Source organism: Oncorhynchus mykiss, chromosome 6 (genome assembly GCF_057628025.1).
Source record: "Oncorhynchus mykiss isolate SJ-2025 chromosome 6, ASM5762802v1, whole genome shotgun sequence".
Lineage (NCBI taxonomy): Eukaryota > Metazoa > Chordata > Actinopteri > Salmoniformes > Salmonidae > Oncorhynchus > Oncorhynchus mykiss.
In genome coordinates this window covers 23428696-23447311 of record NC_143027.1, presented here as the reverse complement: position 1 = coordinate 23447311, position 18616 = coordinate 23428696, and the positions used below count along the sequence as shown (strand labels likewise).

Genomic DNA, 18616 nt, shown 5'->3' with positions numbered 1-18616 from the left:
TACAACAAGTTACACAAATTGGAAATGTAGCTAGTAAGTCATGTCCTCTGTAAATTCAGAGAAGTATCCCTTAGTTAAGAGTGAAAAACTGCTGCCTATGACTTGGATACACATGAGACTGGATGTGGTGCGTTTTAGCAATTGTGTTGCTCCGAATGCAGTCTGTCTAGGTCAAAGGTGTAGAATTATTTACGTACAAATGGAAAGGTGCAAACTTTCAACGGCTCCCTGCATGGTGGCTAGAATCAATGGGCCCAAATTGATTAATGGTCCCACTTTGTCGTGCGTCTGCGCAGTGAGCGTGGTTCGCGTAGGGTTGGGTGCACAACACTGTGCAGTAACTACCAGAGAAGGAAGCGGAGTTTCCGGCTATTTGCAGCAGAGGGAGAGGATTGCTGACACCGCCGGCTCGGGGGCTAGCAATTGGGCACACTCATTCATATCGGGGGTAGGGTTGGTGAATTACAAGCCAAGGGTACAGACAGCAAGTCGAGAGGAAGACCAAAGTAACAGCAAAAGGCGGGGTGACCCACCAACTACCGGCATGGCCAGGGACTACGATTACCTCTTCAAGCTGCTCATCATCGGTGACAGTGGTAAGCGAATACCGGGGATGTGTGACGGGAAATGGGCCTTTCGAGGTTTTTACACGACGAGTCGCAGAAATGTAGGTCGAGGTTCATAACGTGATTTTGGACTCAGTTTTAAGTTGACGTCTTCATTTTAAAAGTCCACATCCAATATTTTCGAGCAATGGGAAAGAGCGGTGACTAGGGCGGAGGTTGTGTATCGCAGGCTGTCAGCCGATCAGGCCGGATATCGCTCGCTGCACGATAGTGTATTAGCGTCTATACTGGGACGAATTCCATCCATTCTAAGAATGTTATTTATGCGGGATACTTGACTGCCCAAGTATTATGGTGTTCCAAGTGTGTACATTGTAACTAAATGTTTACATTACTTCGTAAAGCTAGCAAAGTGCTATTAGATTACTAGTTAGAGCTACACTACAGTTCGCTAGTAAGCTAACGTTAGTCAGCTAACGTTACACACTTACTGGCGAGTGTTTTTATTTTATCCCAGTAGCTAGCGGCTTCATTGAAGTTGTTAACCAACCGTTATCCTGCTGTGTCAACTAGCTAGGTGGCTTGTCAGTGTCGTAGTAAAATATATATATATTTTCAGTAGTAGTTATGTTTGTAATTGCATATTAAAATGTGAAGTGCAGAGTTGTTTACAATAACCTTGGCTTGAATGATTTCTAGATGCTCCCTGGTTAGGGCCTAGTAGACACATGATGCAGTAATGAAACGTTCATAATATCATGATCCAACTAAATACCAGAAGTCCAGTGAATATGAGGTATATTAGCTAAGAACAATACTACCACGTGTTGTTTTTCTACCTCCTACTCATATTTTTTTTTAAAGATGGTTGCATTCAGGTGAAAACATAAATCCACATTGACAACTCCACAATCACAATCCCTTTGTTGGGAAAGATCCATTGACACTCCCGGTCCTGGCACTACCCTGTCAGCTAGCTGATCACAATAGTGGGAAAGAAAGCAGTCCCCTTAGTACCACAGACACACAGGGGCCTGTGTCCCCTCAGCTGCAGTCTGGTACCAGTATTAGCACCACTGTTATGAGATTCAGAGAAAATGTAAACCAATGCTCAAATGCAAGTCCTGTCCCCTACCCTGTCACACTTACACATGCAATTGTTGCTGAGATTGATCTGACACGTATAGGGTTTAGGAGCTCAGATCAAGGGTCCCTTTCTGCACCTCATGGTCCCTCTGCAGTTAATTGGTCAATGAAAACTATTATTTGGACTGACAGAGGTCAAGTTTTGCATGACAACAACAAAGCAGAAACCAACTGTCACCCAGGCTACTGTGCCTCACATTTGTTAACTAGTTTAAATACAGTATTGATGATTTTGAATGACATACTGTATTTTGTAACTTGTGCTTTTGCTTATCATCCTAGACACATTCAGGGACTATATCTTGACCACATGTTCCTATATGACAGCTAGGTACTTCTTCACAGACCGATAATAGTCCTCCAGGTATCACTGACGACTGTTTTACCAGTTAGACCAGAGATGGGTAATGGACCTGCCAGGTACCAGAGATTCTACAGGTTTACCCTCAACTCACCCAGTCATTGATATCATTCACTGTTAACAAGACTGACTACTGGACTGTCCAGTCCATCATTCAAAACAAAGATGGATTTCACTGGCTTATGACAGAGCCTGATTAAAAGGTAGCAATGATATGGTGATGTGGTTGTTAGTGGCCTGACAGATGTAAGTATTGTTACCCACAGAAAGAACAATCTGTTTCTTGTAGCTGCAAGTAATGCTGTCTGGTGAAAGTGAACAAGACTCAGTGAATGATCAGAGGGATTTGTTTTCTGATGGGCTTTTAACTCAGGACCAATCAACCGCAGCTAGGCATGATCACATTACCTTTAGCTAGCAACTGATCTGAGCTGGTAGTACCTCTGCCTGGACTCACAGTTAAGCTCTGACATTTTGGCCAACTCCTCATCTGACAGTTGGCTAGCTGCCTGTCTTTGCCTCTTAGTGAATTCACTGAAAGTGTCATCTGATTGGTGTACCAAGTAATTTGCAACATGGGATGTTATGAACTATACCAGCATAATTTGTTGCAAACCATCACCTCTATATTATTGTGATCTTAAACCTACTAAAGGTTATGCAGAGTTCAGCTGTCACTGTCTTTTATACATGGACTAGATGGCATGTATTTGTCTGAGTGCATGCTGTCAAGGCCTGGCTGGCTGACTGACTGTGCTAATATACACTACATGACCAAAAGTATGTGGACACCTTCTTGTCAAACATCTCATTCAGATATCATGGGCATTAATATTGAGTTGGTCCCCCCCTTTGCTGCTGTAACAGCCTCCACTCTTCTGGGAAGGCTTTCCACTAGATGTTGGAACATTGCTGCAGGGAATTACTTCCATTCATCCTTGAGCATTAGTGAGGTCGAGCACTGATGTTGGGTGATTAGGTCTGGCTCGCCATCGGCGTTCAATTCATCCCAAAGGTGTTTGATGGAGTTGAGGTCAGGGCTCTGACCAGGCCAGTCAAGTTCTTCCACACCGATCTCGACAAACTTTTTCTGTATGGACCTCGCTTTGTGCATGTGGGCATTGTCATGCTGAAACAGGAAAGGGCCTTCCCCAAACTGATGCCACAAAGTTGGAAGCACAGAATTGTCTAGTATGTCATTGTATGCTGTAGCATTAAGATTTCCCTTCACTGGAACTAAGGGGCCTAGCCCGAATCATGGAAAAACAGCCCCTCACGATTATTTCTCCTCCACCGAACTTTACAGTTGGCACTCGGCGGGTAGCGGTCACCTGTCATCCGCCAAACCCAGATTCTTCCGTCAGACTGCCAGATGGTGAAGCGTGAATCATCACTCCAGAGAACGCATTTCCACTGCTCCAGAGTCCAATGGCGGGGAGCTTTACACCACTCCAGCCGATGCTTGGTATTGCGCATAGTGATCTTAGGCTTGTGTGCGGCTGCTCAGCCATGGAAATCCATTTCATGGAGCTCCTGTTGCACACTGAGGACAGACAATATAAAACAATATTCGCTACGTGCTTTAGTGCTCGTCGGTCCCGTTCTGTGAGCTTGTGTGGCCTACCGACTTCGCGGCTGAGCCATTGTTGCTCCTAGATATTTACGGTTATATGCATTCACTGTTGACCAGGGCAGCTCTCGCAGGGCCGAAATTTGATGAACTGACTTGTTGGGGAGGTGGCATCCTATGACGGTGCCACTTTGAAAGTAACTGAGCTCTTCAGTAAAGCCATTCGACTGTCAATGTTTGTATATGGAGTTTGCATGGCGGTGTGCTTGATTTTATACACCTGTCAGCAACGGGTGTGGCTGAAAAAGTCACTCATTTGAAGGGATGTCAATTTAGCAGATTAACACTGGAGTGATAAATGATCAAATGGTCATGTACAGGTAGAGATACTGTTGTGCAAAAGAGCAGCAAAGTAAATAAATAAAAACAGTATGGGGATGAGGTAGGTAAATTGGGTGGGCTATTTACTGATGGACTATGTACAGCAGCAGCGATCGGTTAGCTGCTCAGATGGCAGATGTTTAAAGTTGGTGAGGGAGATAAGTCTCCAACTTCAGCGATTTTTGCAATTCGTTCCAGTCACAGGCAGCAGAGAACTGGAAGGAACGGCGGCCAAATGAGGTGTTGGCTTTAGGGATGGTCAATGAGATACACCTGCTGGAGCGCGTGCTACGGATGGTTGTTGCCATGGTGACCAGTGAACTGAGATAAGGCGGAGCATTACTTTACATGGACTTGTAGATGACCTGGAGCCAGTGGGTCTGGCGACGAATATGTAGCGAGGACCAGCCGACTAGAGCATACAGGTCGCAGTGGTGGGTGGTATAAGGTGCTTTAGTAACAAAACGGATGGCACTGTGATAAACTGCATCCAGTTTGCTGAGTAGAGTATTGGAAGCTATTTTGTAGATGACATCGCCGAAGTCGAGGATCGGTAGGATAGTCAGTTTTACTAGGGTAAGTTTGGCGGCGTGAGTGAAGGAGGCTTTGTTGCGGAATAGAAAGCTGACTCTAGATTTGATTTTAGATTGGAGATGTTTGATATGAGTCTGGAAGGAGAGTTTGCAGTCTAGCCAGACACCTAGGTACTTATAGATGTCCACATATTCTTGGTCGTAACCATCCAGGGTGGTGATGCTAGTCGGGCGTGCGGGTGCAGGCAGCGAACGGTTGAACGGTTATCGTCCTCTGTTATTCCTCCTGGCTCTTTCATGGTCAGAGAAAAACAGAGCTATGGAAATATGATGACTCTGGTGGCAAGCATATGTTTACAAAACATAACTCGAAGTCAGATAAATCTACATCTTCCTTCAAATTAGCTTACTCATGAAAACCTCTGTGTAGCCTAAACGTCATAATTAAAGGGTGGTAAGATATCAAATCTACTGAGTTGTAAGCCTTTTTAATCTGACTCTCAACCTGTCATTTTCTCTTCATTTCAGGAGTGGGGAAGAGCAGTCTCCTCCTGCGGTTTGCAGACAACACATTTTCAGGTAAGAGTAAATCTATCAGGTTATAAATGGTTTGTTCTGTTGTATTTGAACAACTGTCCAACCCACACTACATACAGTAAGTATTTGCCTTGCAAAATCAGACACTGGGTCTCATAACTTGTGTTGTTTTTGTTGTTGTTTGCAGGTAGCTACATCACCACGATTGGAGTAGACTTCAAGATCCGGACAGTGGAGATCAATGGGGAGAAGGTGAAGCTGCAGATCTGGGATACGGCAGGACAGGAGCGCTTCCGCACCATCACCTCCACGTGAGTACAGGCAGGGATGACTAACACGCACACACAAACACATGGAGAGCTGCAGTATTTTTTTACGAGGCCAACTTTTATGATAGTTTGAGCAAGTACTTCTCAAAGACTAGAATCATTTCCATGTTCTTTTTGGAATCTGATGGAATTTCCCACAGACCTTAATTACAAATTTTAGTAACAGGCGGTTTTTAGTCCGAATTATAGGACAGTAAAGGTTGGAGCTCAATGGCTCTCCCACTTGGGTGTCATCCCCATGGAGTTGCTTCACCTTGTTTCTATTTCTATTGCAGAAATTAGTGCCAATGCAATTTATTTTCTTCCTTTTTTTACATTTTCTTTTGCTTGCCTCCATTGTCGAAGTTTCTCATTTTCTGTCCGTTGTGTATTTCGGCTCCATGTTTGACAGATAATTACTTGTGTAGAGCCTGGGTTTCTTGCAACACAGGTATTGCTCTGGCTACCAGATAATTTATTTTTTTGCCAAGTGGAATAGGGTCATTGCCTTTTTAAAATTGTGGCACAAATAACTAACAATGACCGAATTGGAAGACATTCCTCTCTGAATTCATATTGTTTTTTTGTTTATTTTTTACTATGGCAGGTATTTTCTCTCAATTGAGTGCTTCCTAAGCTGGAGTGGCTGAGAGAGTGTGCCCAGGCTTTCTCCTCTCTGTCATGAGAAATATGTGTAGTAATGAGTAGTTAGCATTCCTGAACAAGAATGCCGTCACTCAGGAGGGTAGGGTAAAGGTTTGTGAGCTAGTGAGAATGACCTAACAACTGTCTGACTCACACTGCTCTCAGTTTGTCATGAATAGGACAGCATATAAAAAAAAATATTCAATCCTTTTGGACTTTGCCGGACGGTACAATACTTTGACACTGTTTGGCTTTGATGACCTGCTACTATGACAGAGTGGAGATAGTAAAAACCTTGCTGCTTTGGACATTCACTCAATTTACAATAACGACAGTGAGGAACTGACAAAGGTGTTGAGAAAGAGAGGCATTTGAACCTGTGCATGTTTCCCAAGCCCCCTGGGAAATGTGTAAATTTCTTCTTAGAAACAGAGCTGCTGGTTTTCCTATGGGAAAACCTCTACAAGTCTACAGCATGGATTCAGTGTGTGTTTTCTACTGAGCTGAGGGAACCTGGCTGTGTGAGGAGGGAGGTGGAGACTGCTACTGCTGGGTTGTTTTCGCTGATTGTTAATTGTGGAGAAGTAGAGTGGCATGGTGCCTCATTAGGTCTATGTGAATTTCAGGATAGAGATGGCTCACAGAGCCCTGCGTGCTGGAGTGGGAAACCCCACCTCCGTAAGGTAAATGGTCAGCCCACCCAGGGTGTATTTTGCCATATGTCCTTCCGTCAGTCACAGTCCAGTAGCTGCCATATGTTTGTCTTTATGGACAGCAGCGTGTGTGTGTGTGGGGGGGGAGTCTGGAGTCTGGCTCCAGCGCCCACTGTGTGTTTGTGGTTCTCCATTCATCTGTGCAGAACACCCCCGCTGACTGCCCCCTTACTCCTGGGCTGTGTGTGTCAGGCCATTACAATATCTCACACAAACACACACACACCACCCGCCCCTTTGAAAGGCCTATTGTGCTTTTTGTGTGTGTTGTGCAGTCAGATTGGGGATGCACCCTCATTTTGGGTCCTAGTCAAACTTATTCAGACATTTTTTTTTGTTTGTTCATGAATACTGTGGCTGTCCTCTACTTCCAGCTATGTATAGCCTATATACAGGTAACTGCCAAAATAAAAGTGAAGTGTCTTAATAGGACGCTGGGCCAACACGACCCGCCAGAACATCTTCATTGCGTCTTGGCATAGATTTTAAATGTCCGGAATTCTATTGGAGGGATGTGACGCCATTCTCCCACAAGAAATAGCTTAATCTGGTGTTTTGTTGCTTATGGTGGTTAAAGATGCTGTTTCAGGCACCACTCCAGCATCTCCCATAAGTGTTCAATTGGGTTGAGATCTGGTGAGTGAGACGACACACACACACACACACACACACACACACACACACACACACACTCTTTAAACCCCCTGTGCTCCTTTCAGACCCCTCTTTCAAAGTCACTGAGATACCTTTTAGCCATGGTAGCCAAAATAATGGGCAACTCTGCATTTTTATACATGACTCTAAGCATGATGGGATGTTAATTGCTTAATTAACTCAAATCAAATGACATTTTATTGGTCACATACACGTGTTTGGCAGATGTTATTGCGGGTGGAGCGAAATGCTTGTGCTTCTAGTTCTGACAGTGCAGTAATATCTCAGTTTCACAACGTATACCCAAAATACACGTAAATCTAAGTAAGGAATGGATTAAGAATATATATATATATATATATATATATATACATACATACATACATACATACATACATACATACATACATACATACATACATACATACATACATACATACATACATACATACATACATACATACATACATACATACATACATACATACATACATACATACATACATACATACATACATACATACATACATACATACATACATACATACATACATACATACATACATACATACATACATACATACATACATACATACATACATACATACATACATACATACATACATACATACATACATACATACATACATACATACATACATACATACATACATACATACATACATACATACATACATACATACATACATACATACATACATACATACATACATACATACATACAAACAAACAAACAAACAAACAAACAAACAAACAAACAATAACAGTTGGAAGTCGGAAGTTTACATACACCTTAGCCAAATACATTTAAACTCAGTTTTTCACAATTCCTGACATTTAATCTTAATAAACAATTCCCTGTCTTGGGTCAGTTAGGATCCCCACTTTATTTTAAGAATGTGAAATGTCAGAATAATAGAAGAGAGAATGATTTATTTCAGCTTTTATTTCTTTCATCACATTCCAAGTGGGTCAGAAGTTTACATACACTCAATTAGTATTTGGTAGCATTGCCTTTAAATTGTTTAACTTGGGTCAAACGTTTCGGGGTGCCTTCCACAAGCTTTCCACAATAAGTTGGGTGCATTTTGGACCATTCCTCCTGACAGAGCTGGTGTAACTGAGTCAGGTTGTAGGCCTCCCTGCTCGCACACTCTTTTTCAGTTCTGCCCACAGATTTTCTATAGGATTGAGGTCAGGGCTTTGTGATGGCCACTCCAATACTTTGTTGTCCTTAAGCCATTTTGCCACAACTTTGGAAGTATGCTTGGGGTCATTGTCCATTTGGAAGACCCATTTGTGACCAAGCTTTAACTTCCTGACTGATGTCTTGAGATGTTGCTTCAATATATCCACATCATTTTCTTTCCTCATGATGCCATCTATTTTGTGAAGTGCACCAGTCCCTCCTGCAGCAAAGCACCCCCACAACATGATGCTGCCACCCCCACAACATGATGCTGCCACCCCCACAACATGATGCTGCCACCCCCGTGCTTCACGGTTGGGATGGTGTTCTTTGGCTTGCAAGCCTCACCCTTTTTCCTCCAAACATAACGATGGTCATTATGGCCAAACAATTATATTTTTCTTTCATCAGACCAGAGGACATTTCTCTAAAAAGTATGATCTTTGTCCCCATGTGCAGTTGCAAACTGTAGTCTGGCTTTTTTTGTCGGTTTTGGAGCAGTGGCTTCTTCCTTGCTGAGCTGCCTTTCAGGTTATGTTGATCTAGGACTCGTTTTACTGTGGATATAGATACTTTTGTACCTGTTTCCTCCAGGTCCTTTGCTGCTGTTCTGGGATTGATTTGCACTTTTCGCACCAAAGTACGTTCATCTCTAGGAGACAGAAAGCATCTCCTTCCTGAGCGGTATGATGGCTGCGTGGTCCCATGGTGTTTATACTTGCGTACTATTGTTTGTACAGATGAACGTGGTACCTTCAGGCGTTTGGAAATTGCTCCCAAAGATGAACCAGACTTGTGGAGGTCTGCAATTTTTTTTCTGAGGTCTTGGCTGATTTCTTTTGATTTTTCCATGATGTCAAGCAAAGAGGCACTGAGTTTGAAGGTAGGCCTTACAGGTACACCTCCAATTGACTCAAATGATGTCAATTATCCTATAAGAAGCTTCTAAAGCCATGACATAATTTTCTGGAATTTTCCAAGCTGTTTAAAGGCACAGTCTTTTTAAATGAATTTATCTTATTAACACTTTGTTCTAGCTAGCTATTTGTGTAGGTAGCTATCAAGTAAACCCAATGATGTGTATGTAAACTTCTGACCCACTAGAATTGTGACTAAGTGAAATAATCTGTCTTTAAACAATTGTTGGAGAAATGACTTGTGTCATGCACAAAGTAGATGTCCTAACCGACTTCAACTGTATATATGAAATGGGTGATACAATTTTAAAGTGACTAAGATACCGTAGAATAGTGTGGAGTACAGTTTATACATATGAGATGAGTAATGCTGGATACGGAACATTATTAAAGTGGCTAGTGATCCATTTCTAAAAGTGACCAGTGATTCCTAATCTATGCCTATAGGCAGCCGCCTCTGATGTGCTGGTGATGGCTGTTTAGCAGTCTGTTGGCCTTGAGATAGAAGCTGTTTGTCAGTCTCTCGGTCCCTGCTTTGATGCACCTGTACTGACCTTGCCTTCTGGATGGTAGCGGGGTGAACAAGCAGTGGCTCGGGTGGTTGATCTTTTTGGCTTTCCTGTGACATCAGGGGTGCTGTAGGTGTCCAGGAGGGCGGGAAGTTTGCCCCTGGTAATGCGTTGGGCAGACCTCACCACCCTCTGGAGAGTTTTGCGGTTGTGGGCTATGCAGTTGCAGTACCAGGTGGTGATTGAGCCCGACAGGATGCTCTCAATTGTGCATCTGTAAAAGTTTGTGAGCGTTTTAGGTGTTAAGCCAAATTTCTTTAGACTCCTGAGGTTGAAGAGGCGCTGTAGTGCCTTCTTCACCCCACTGTCTGTATGATGTGTACGCCGAGGAACTTGAAGCTTTCCACCTTCTCCACTGCGGTCCCATCTGTGGATAAAGGGGTGCTGGCTAAATTCCCAATCTGGCCCTCAAAACATCATGGCCACCTAATCATCCCCAGCTTACAATTGGCTCATTCATCCATCTCATTTCCCCTGTAACTATTCCCCAGGTCGTTGCTGTAAATGAGAATGTGTTCTCAGTCAACTTACCTGGTAAAATAACGGTTAAATAAAAATAAAAAGTGTTTCCTTTATTTTGGCAATCAGTCTTTGTCATAGTCCACTGGACTCTTTCGTCTTCAAAGGAAAACTGTGGTGAGCATTATCCCTGGCTTCCTGCTGACCGTTGCCCCACCCTGCCTCAGAGACACTCCTTCTTGCTCTCATCCTTTCAGGAACACTATAATTAATATGCATTATTGAACTCTGAGCAGCATGTGGAGTCAGTGTATATGTTATACGCTTTCAGTTAATTTTGGCTGTTATAGGAATGACAAAAGGAAATAAATTGTCTATATTGTGCCATTTATTGGAAAAGGTCTAAGTCTATTGGATCATAAAGAAGCATTGCATCTTAATTGTGAGCATGTGCAGTCCTGGGCTCAATTGTCTTCAATCATACTCTTTGCTTTGTTAACATCAGTTGGGATTGATTGAAATCGCCAATGTGTGTTTGTGTAATAGTGTGACTCTGTTCTCTTAAGTTAGGCTCCCCCTATTGGACTTGAGGTCAACATGCTGACTGCTCTCTCTTTCTGTCTCTGTCTCCAGATACTACAGAGGAACACATGGGGTCATAGTGGTATATGATGTCACAAGTGCCGAATCCTTTGTCAATGTGAAACGATGGCTACATGAAATCAACCAGAACTGTGATGACGTGTGTCGAATATTAGGTGAGTCCAGTCCACCTGTTTCAAATACCTTTACTCAGTGCAGTGTTTTTGCAGCAGGGACCCTTGCTTAAGGCTGTATGAAATCCTTGCAGTGGACGGAATCGCGGAATCCAGACATCAAAATGGAATTCAACAATAGAAAAAAATTGTTTAACTTTATTGAATGCTGTTAACTAATTAGAACATTTATTAATTTGCACAAATTTCTCATAAGACATGAAAATAATGAAGCAACAGAATAGGAATGCCCCTGTGTGTGCGGTGCACACATTTGTCTATCAATTATTGCATCGACATGAACACAGAACATACAATTTTGTTTTATCTATTAAAAAAGTGTAATTTTGAGAGTGAAAAACGTAAAATAATCTGAAACCCGGAAAACGAAACTGAGGAATCTGGAAAAAATGCAACAGATTTTAACGGATCCTACATGCAGTTGAGCAGAACGCTAAAAAGGTCTTTCTATTCCTATTTTGCCTTAGTGGGAAACAAGAACGACGATCCCAACTCAAAGGTGGTGGAGACGACTGACGCACAGAAGTTTGCAGAGCAGATGAGCATCAACCTCTTTGAGACGAGTGCAAAAGAGAACATCAATGTGGAAGAGGTAAGTCATTGGCCAGGGACCCTGTAATATTAGTAATGGAAAGTTGAGTGGGTAGAATTGTTCATGGAACACAGGCTTGAAGGTGAGGTTGCTGTTGCTTCATTGGAGGAAATATATAACAATCTCTCATCCAAAACAATGTAGTTGATTGTTTACCATATTGTGTTGTTTTGTGATTTCCCCACAGAAGTTTAACCGTAGTTGATGGCGTTCACCATGTTGTTTTTGTGTTTTCCCCATAGATGTTTAACTGCATCACAGAGCTAGTGCTGAGAGCCAAGAAGGAGGTGCAGGCCAAGCAGCAGCAGCAGCAACAGAATGACGTGGTCAAACTCACCAAGAACAGTAAACGAAAGAAAAAGTGCTGCTAGCGAACTCGAAGCCACTCACAAAGTCCAGCAGCGTCTGCTCCAGAGAACACACACGGGATGGAACTCCAAGCATCTAAATTAAGACCAGATAGATTTAATAAATATACAATGGGAAAAAAGTCCCCTTTGGACAAAAATCATGAAGAAAAAAAATACATGTACAGATTTTATTAGAAGTCAGAAGTTTTATTTGGAATTCAGCAGATGAGCACTATTTAACAGTGATCCTCCTTGAAGGATCTGCAAGCAGACAAGTGATGGCCATAATGCTCAGATTTCTATATGCATATATTCTTACATCGGTATCTATTTTGTCCTTCTCATTCCACTTCACACGGGACACTGAGTCAAGTGAAACTGTGCACCCGAAGTGGAGGACTCACTTTTTTTTGTGATGATTTTCTTTGTTTTTTGGGGGTGAGGGGTGGGGTCTGTTGTTGGAATGGGGGACTAAGTAAAACATCTTTACTGGGGAAGGGGTTCACAACCTTCGTACATTTTTTATTTGGACTTTTCAGACACCTGTATGGCTCATCCCAACCCATTATGAACTTCTGGTTTGTTTTTGGACTTGATGGGAAAATATCATGAGGATGATGATTGATAGGCAACCTTTAGCAACTAATCCAATGGACAGAACTGGTGACTTCTATCTTATCTTTGGTTCTCTTTTTTTGCCAAGCTTTTTCTCCTCTTCCCCTTAATCTCTAGCCAACGACCGGTTTCTAGAGAGATTTTCAGAGCAGTGAACCACTCCCATGACCCTGGCTGGGACGCAATGCTCTGCCATCACCACTCACTGCAGTCTTATTGTGCGCTAAGTTTGTTTTTAAAAGAAGAAAAAAATCTTCCACTTTTTTAAAACAATGATACTGCCAATATGTTGTGAATGAAATAGTTAGAAACTCTGTGTCTCCCCTTATTGGACTGTTGCCATAGAGACCCACTGGGTGTAGTAATTTGGGGTTAGGGTCTGTAGGGGCCCAGGTAGCCCTCAGGGAGAGAGCCCAGGAACCACTCTCTAACCACACTCCAGCCTCTGGCCTCTACTCCCATGCTCCAAACACCTCATATCAGCACCTCTCACAGCTATGGATTCAACCCCCTTAGCTTCCACCACTTGTGGTGCATTTTAATTATAACATCTATCAGTGCAGGGTGCATTTGGTTTGTACCAGGAGGATGGTGTTGACAAGAAATGGGAGGTTTATTGTAGTCGGTGCAGTGATCCTGATCCATAGCTGACTGGTTAGCCTTGTGTGTATGTGTGTGTTCAGCACTTAACACTGTTTGAAGGGGTATGTATAAGGTATCTGACATGCATTTTAGTATTCATAAGCTATCAAGGAGCTTGCAAAATGTTCTGAACTATTAACACGTGTATGCCTGGTTGGTTTCGTCATGTTTCTATCTAGGACTTGTGACTATCTGGTTATCTGTTTAACCGAAGTCTTAATATCCAGTGTTCTGCTTGACTGTGAGTGAGTGGCAGGCTGGCAGTGAGAGACTGTTTCCTTCCTGAGGGTCTGCTATGGGGGAGCATTAGTGATGGAGCAATGAGAACCTTGACCGTAGCACTTTCCTACACACACTGGGCCCTGCATACCTCTCCCTCTGCTTGAGGGTAACTGGTGTAGGCTGAGGTGGCCATGATGTGGGTTTGGGAAATCTCTATGTGACCCTAACCAGACAACCATTGAGGTGGGGAACATGACAGTGCCACAACCTGAGCTCTGGGTGATGCAAGCCAAGCAGTGGAGAAATGGGATCAAATTCCAGACTGTATGATTTCTATTCATTATGTGTATATAAATATAGTTGTGTGTTTTATATTCAATATACAGAACATACACACATTCGCACACACAATTGTGCATGTATTGACATGCCTTGTGTGCTATGGTTGAAACACACTTATCAGCTGTGGTTTGCTGTACACTGGAGAAAGAGATGTACTATTCAGTTCCCTTCATGAATTTAATCAATAAACGTTTTAAAATAATAAATATTTGACACAATGACTGATCTCTCTTGTCAATTATTTGAAGCTTGCTCTTGATTCTTGTTGGGCTTCTGTCTTCTTGCTTTTTGTTAATAAAACTATGTAGGAATTGTGCAACTTAAATATCTTCTATAAAGCTGTTGTTTTCTTCTTTGTTGTTGACCACAATGAAACTATATGAACTCACAGTGTAGAGCATTCATTTACTTTGACTGTAAGTGGCCTGATAAATGGAGTTTTGTCCATAGTAGGCAAGGGCTTTTTCTCAATATATGGAGTGGATCCAAAGTAAGAACACTACCAAGACAGTTTCTTTATTTCTGTCCCCATTTTATTTTTTCACAGTGGCCTCCACATATAGAATCACATCCATTGGGTACACTTTCCCTTGGAAAATTGCTAGAAAAATCACTTCTCATTTACAATATTTGGATATTTTTTCCCCATTACTAAAAATAGTAATTTGCTATGAATATAAAACCATACTCTTACACATTTCTTTCATCATAAATATTATGTACCTCGTTATGAAAGTGTCATCAATATAGGAAAAATTCAGTTTGACATGTCATATGTACAATATTTGAATGAGTATGCATATTCATAATGTGTAATACATACAGTGGGGCAAAAAAAGTATTTAGTCAGCCACCAATTGTGCAAGTTCTCCCACTTAAAAAAGATGAGAGAGGCCTGTAATTTTCACCATAGGTACACTTCAACTATGACAGACAAAATTTAAAAAAAAAAAATCCAGAAAATCACATTGTAGGATTTTTAATGAATTTATTTGCAAACTATGGTGGAAAATAAGTATTTGATCAATAACAAAAGTTTATCTCAATACTTTGTTATACACCCTTTGTTGGCAATGACAGAGGTCAAACGTTTTCTGTAAGTCTTCACAAGATTTTCACACACTGTTTCTGGTATTTTGGCCCATTCCTCCATGCAGATCTCCTCTAGAGCAGTGATGTTTTGGGGCTGTTGCTGGGCAACACGGACTTTCCACTCCCTCCAAAGATTTTCTATGGGGTTGAGATCTGGAGACTGGCTAGGCCACTCCAGGACCTTGAAATGCTTCTTACTAAGCCACTCCTTTGTTGCCCGGGCAGTGTGTTTGGGATCATTGTCATGAAAAGAAAAGAAAGACCCAGCCACGTTTCATCTTCAATGCCCTTGCTGATGGAAGGAGGTTTTCACTCAAAATCTCACGAAACATGGCCCCATTCATTCTTTCCTTTACACGGATCAGTCGTCCTGGTCCCTTTGCAGAAAAACAGCCCCAAAGCATGATGTTTCCACCCCCATGCTTCACAGTAGGTATGGTGTTATTTGGATGCACCTCAGCATTCTTTGTCCTCCAAACACGACGAGTTGAGTTTTTACCAAAAAGTTATATTTTGGTTTCATCTGACCATATGACATTCTCCCAATCTTCTTCTGGATCATCCAAATGCTCTCTAGCAAACTTCAGACGGGCCTGGACATGTACTGGATTAAGCAGGGGGACACGTCTGGCACTGCAGGATTTGAGTCCCTGGCGGCGTAGTGCGTTACTGATGGTAGGCTTTGCTACTTTGGTCCCAGCTCTCTGCAGGTCATTCACTAGGTCCCCCCGTGTGGTTCAGGGATTTTTGCTCACCGTTCTTGTGATCATTTTGACCCCACGGGGTGAGATCTTGAGTGCAGCCCTAGATCGAGGGAGATTATCAGTGGTCTTGTATGTCTTCCATTTCCTAATAATTGCTCCCACAGTTGATTTCTTCAACCAAGCTGCTTACCTATTGCAGATTCAGTCTTCCCAGCCTGGTGCAGGTCTACAATTTTGTTTCTGGTGTCCTTTGACAGCTCTTTGGTCTTGGCCATAGTGGAGTTTGGAGTGTGACTGTTTGAGGTTGTGGGCAGGTGTCTTTTATACTGATAAGAAGTTCAAACAGGTGCCATTAATACAGGTAACGAGTGGAGGACAGAGGAGCCTCTTAAAGAAGAAGTTACAGGTCTTTGAGAGCCAGAAATCTTGCTTGTTTGTAGGTGACCAAATACTTATTTTCCACCATAATTTGCAAATAAATTCATAAAAAATCCTACAATGTTATTTTCTGGATTTTTTTTCATTTTGTCTGTCATAGTTGAAGTGTACCTATGATGAAAATTACAGGCCTCTCTCATCTTTTTAAGTGGGAGAACTTTCACAATTGGTGGCTGACTAAATACTTTTTTGCCCCACTGTATACACTACTGTTCAAAAGTTTGGGGTCACTTGGACATTTCCTTGTTTTTGTCCATTAGAATAACATCAAATTGATCAGAAGTACAGTGTAGACATTGTTAATGTTGTAAATGACTATTGTAGCTGAAAACGGCTGATTTTAATGGAATATCTACATAGGTGTACACAGGCCCATTATCAGCAACCATCACTCCTGTGTTCCAATGGCACGTTGTGTTAGCTAATCCAAGTTTAGCATTTTAAAAGGCTAACCGATCATTAGAAAACACTTCTGCAATTATGTTAGCACAGAAGAAAACTGTTACGATTAAAGAAGCAATAAAACTGGCCTTCTTTAGACTAGTTGAGTATCTGGAGCGTCAGCATTTGTGGGTTCGATTACTGGCTCATAACGGCCAGAAACAAATAACTTTCTTCTGAAACTCATCAGTCTATTCTTGTTCTGAGAAATGAAGGCTATTCCATGCGAGAAATTGCCAAGAAACTGAAGATCTCGTACAACGCTGCGTACTACTGCCTTCACAGAACAGCGCAAACTGGTTCAAACCAGAATAGAAAGAGGAGTGGGAGGACCCGGTGGCACAACTGAGCAAGAGGACAAGTACATTAGAGTGTCTAGTTTGAGAAACAGACGCCTCACAAGTCCTCAACTGGCAGCTTCATTAAATAGTAGTCGCAAAACACCAGTCTCAACATCAACAGTGAAGAGGCAACTCCGGGATGCTGGCCTACTAGGAGGTCATCCTCTGTCCAGTGTCTGTGTTCTTTTGCCCATCTTAATCTTTTCTTTTTATTGGCCAGTCTGAGATATGGCTTTTTCTTTGCAACTCTGCCTAGAAGGCCAGCATCCCTCTTCACTATTGACGTTGAGACTGGTGTTTTGCGGATCAGGACAACAGTTTTCTTCTGTGCTAACGTAATTGCAAAAGGGTTTTCTAATGATCAATTAGCGTTTTAAAATGATAAACTTGGATTAGCTAACACAACTTGCCGTTGGAACACAGGAGTGATGGTTGCTGATGATGGGCCTCTGTACGCCTATGTAGATATTCCATTAAAATCAGCCGTTTCCAGCTACAATAGTCATTTACAACATTAACAATGTCTACACTGTATTTCTGATCAATTTGATGTTATTTTAATGGACAAAAAAATGTGCTTTTCTTTAAAAAACAAGGACATTTCTAAGTGACCCCAAACTTTTGAACTGTAGTGTACATCCACACATCCTCAAGTCATCTAGCTTTATGTTATTTATCTTTTGTTCATTCTCACTTAACATTTCAAACTGAATGTCATTGATACTAAGTTCACTTGTGTTCTGGGATATTCCCTTTCAGTGTCATGACAGTGTGCATTATCCATATTCAATTGACTGGGGCAGGGAAGATGGTCCCTTACCATTACAGGAACATATTGAATGTGTCAGGAGAGAGAGACCTGGTTAAGTTCAGTAACACATTCATTTATGAAGGATAAATTGCACAAATGTAATTATTGATGATTGTCCACTAATGAGGTTGACATGAAGCTATGTGTGTTACTCTATGTCTATAGTGGTGAGTCAGGGGGGGAAATGGGGGTGCTGATGCAAAAATAATGTTTTCCAAGACCTTCCACAAATTGCCCAAATTCATGGTCAATTACCTATTTCGAAGGTTCCAGGCAACCCAAAACAATGTTTGCCATTGGTGGTTGTAAAAAGACACACACACACTGAGACCAAGTCAAATTCCAAAGAACAGGGCACATAAAGACAAGCAGATGACACACCATGGAATGTCTGCTTTTCCCTAAACATGCATAAACACACACACACACACACACACACACACACACACACACACACACACACACACACACACACACACACACACACACACACACACACACACACACACACACACACACACACACACACACACACACACACACACACACACACACACACACACACACACACACACACACACACACACACACACACACACACACACACACACACACACACACACACACACACACACACACACAAACGCATGAGAACATCTCTTTCTTCAACATCAGGATGGT

The 18616-nt window shown here is 42.1% G+C and overlaps 1 protein-coding gene across 1 annotated transcript; it reads left to right on the top strand.

Annotated features, from left to right (window-relative positions):
• The first annotated feature begins 389 nt into the window (after window positions 1-389).
• On the top strand, window positions 390-14326 carry LOC110525535 (ras-related protein Rab-35). The gene is made up of 6 exons (XM_021605724.3): window positions 390-596; window positions 5086-5136; window positions 5282-5405; window positions 11203-11327; window positions 11813-11937; window positions 12180-14326. The coding sequence occupies exons 1-6, from the start codon at window positions 545-547 to the stop codon at window positions 12306-12308; spliced, it is 606 nt and encodes a 201-aa protein (XP_021461399.1). The 5' UTR covers window positions 390-544; the 3' UTR covers window positions 12309-14326.
• Window positions 14327-18616: the final 4290 nt, after the last annotated feature.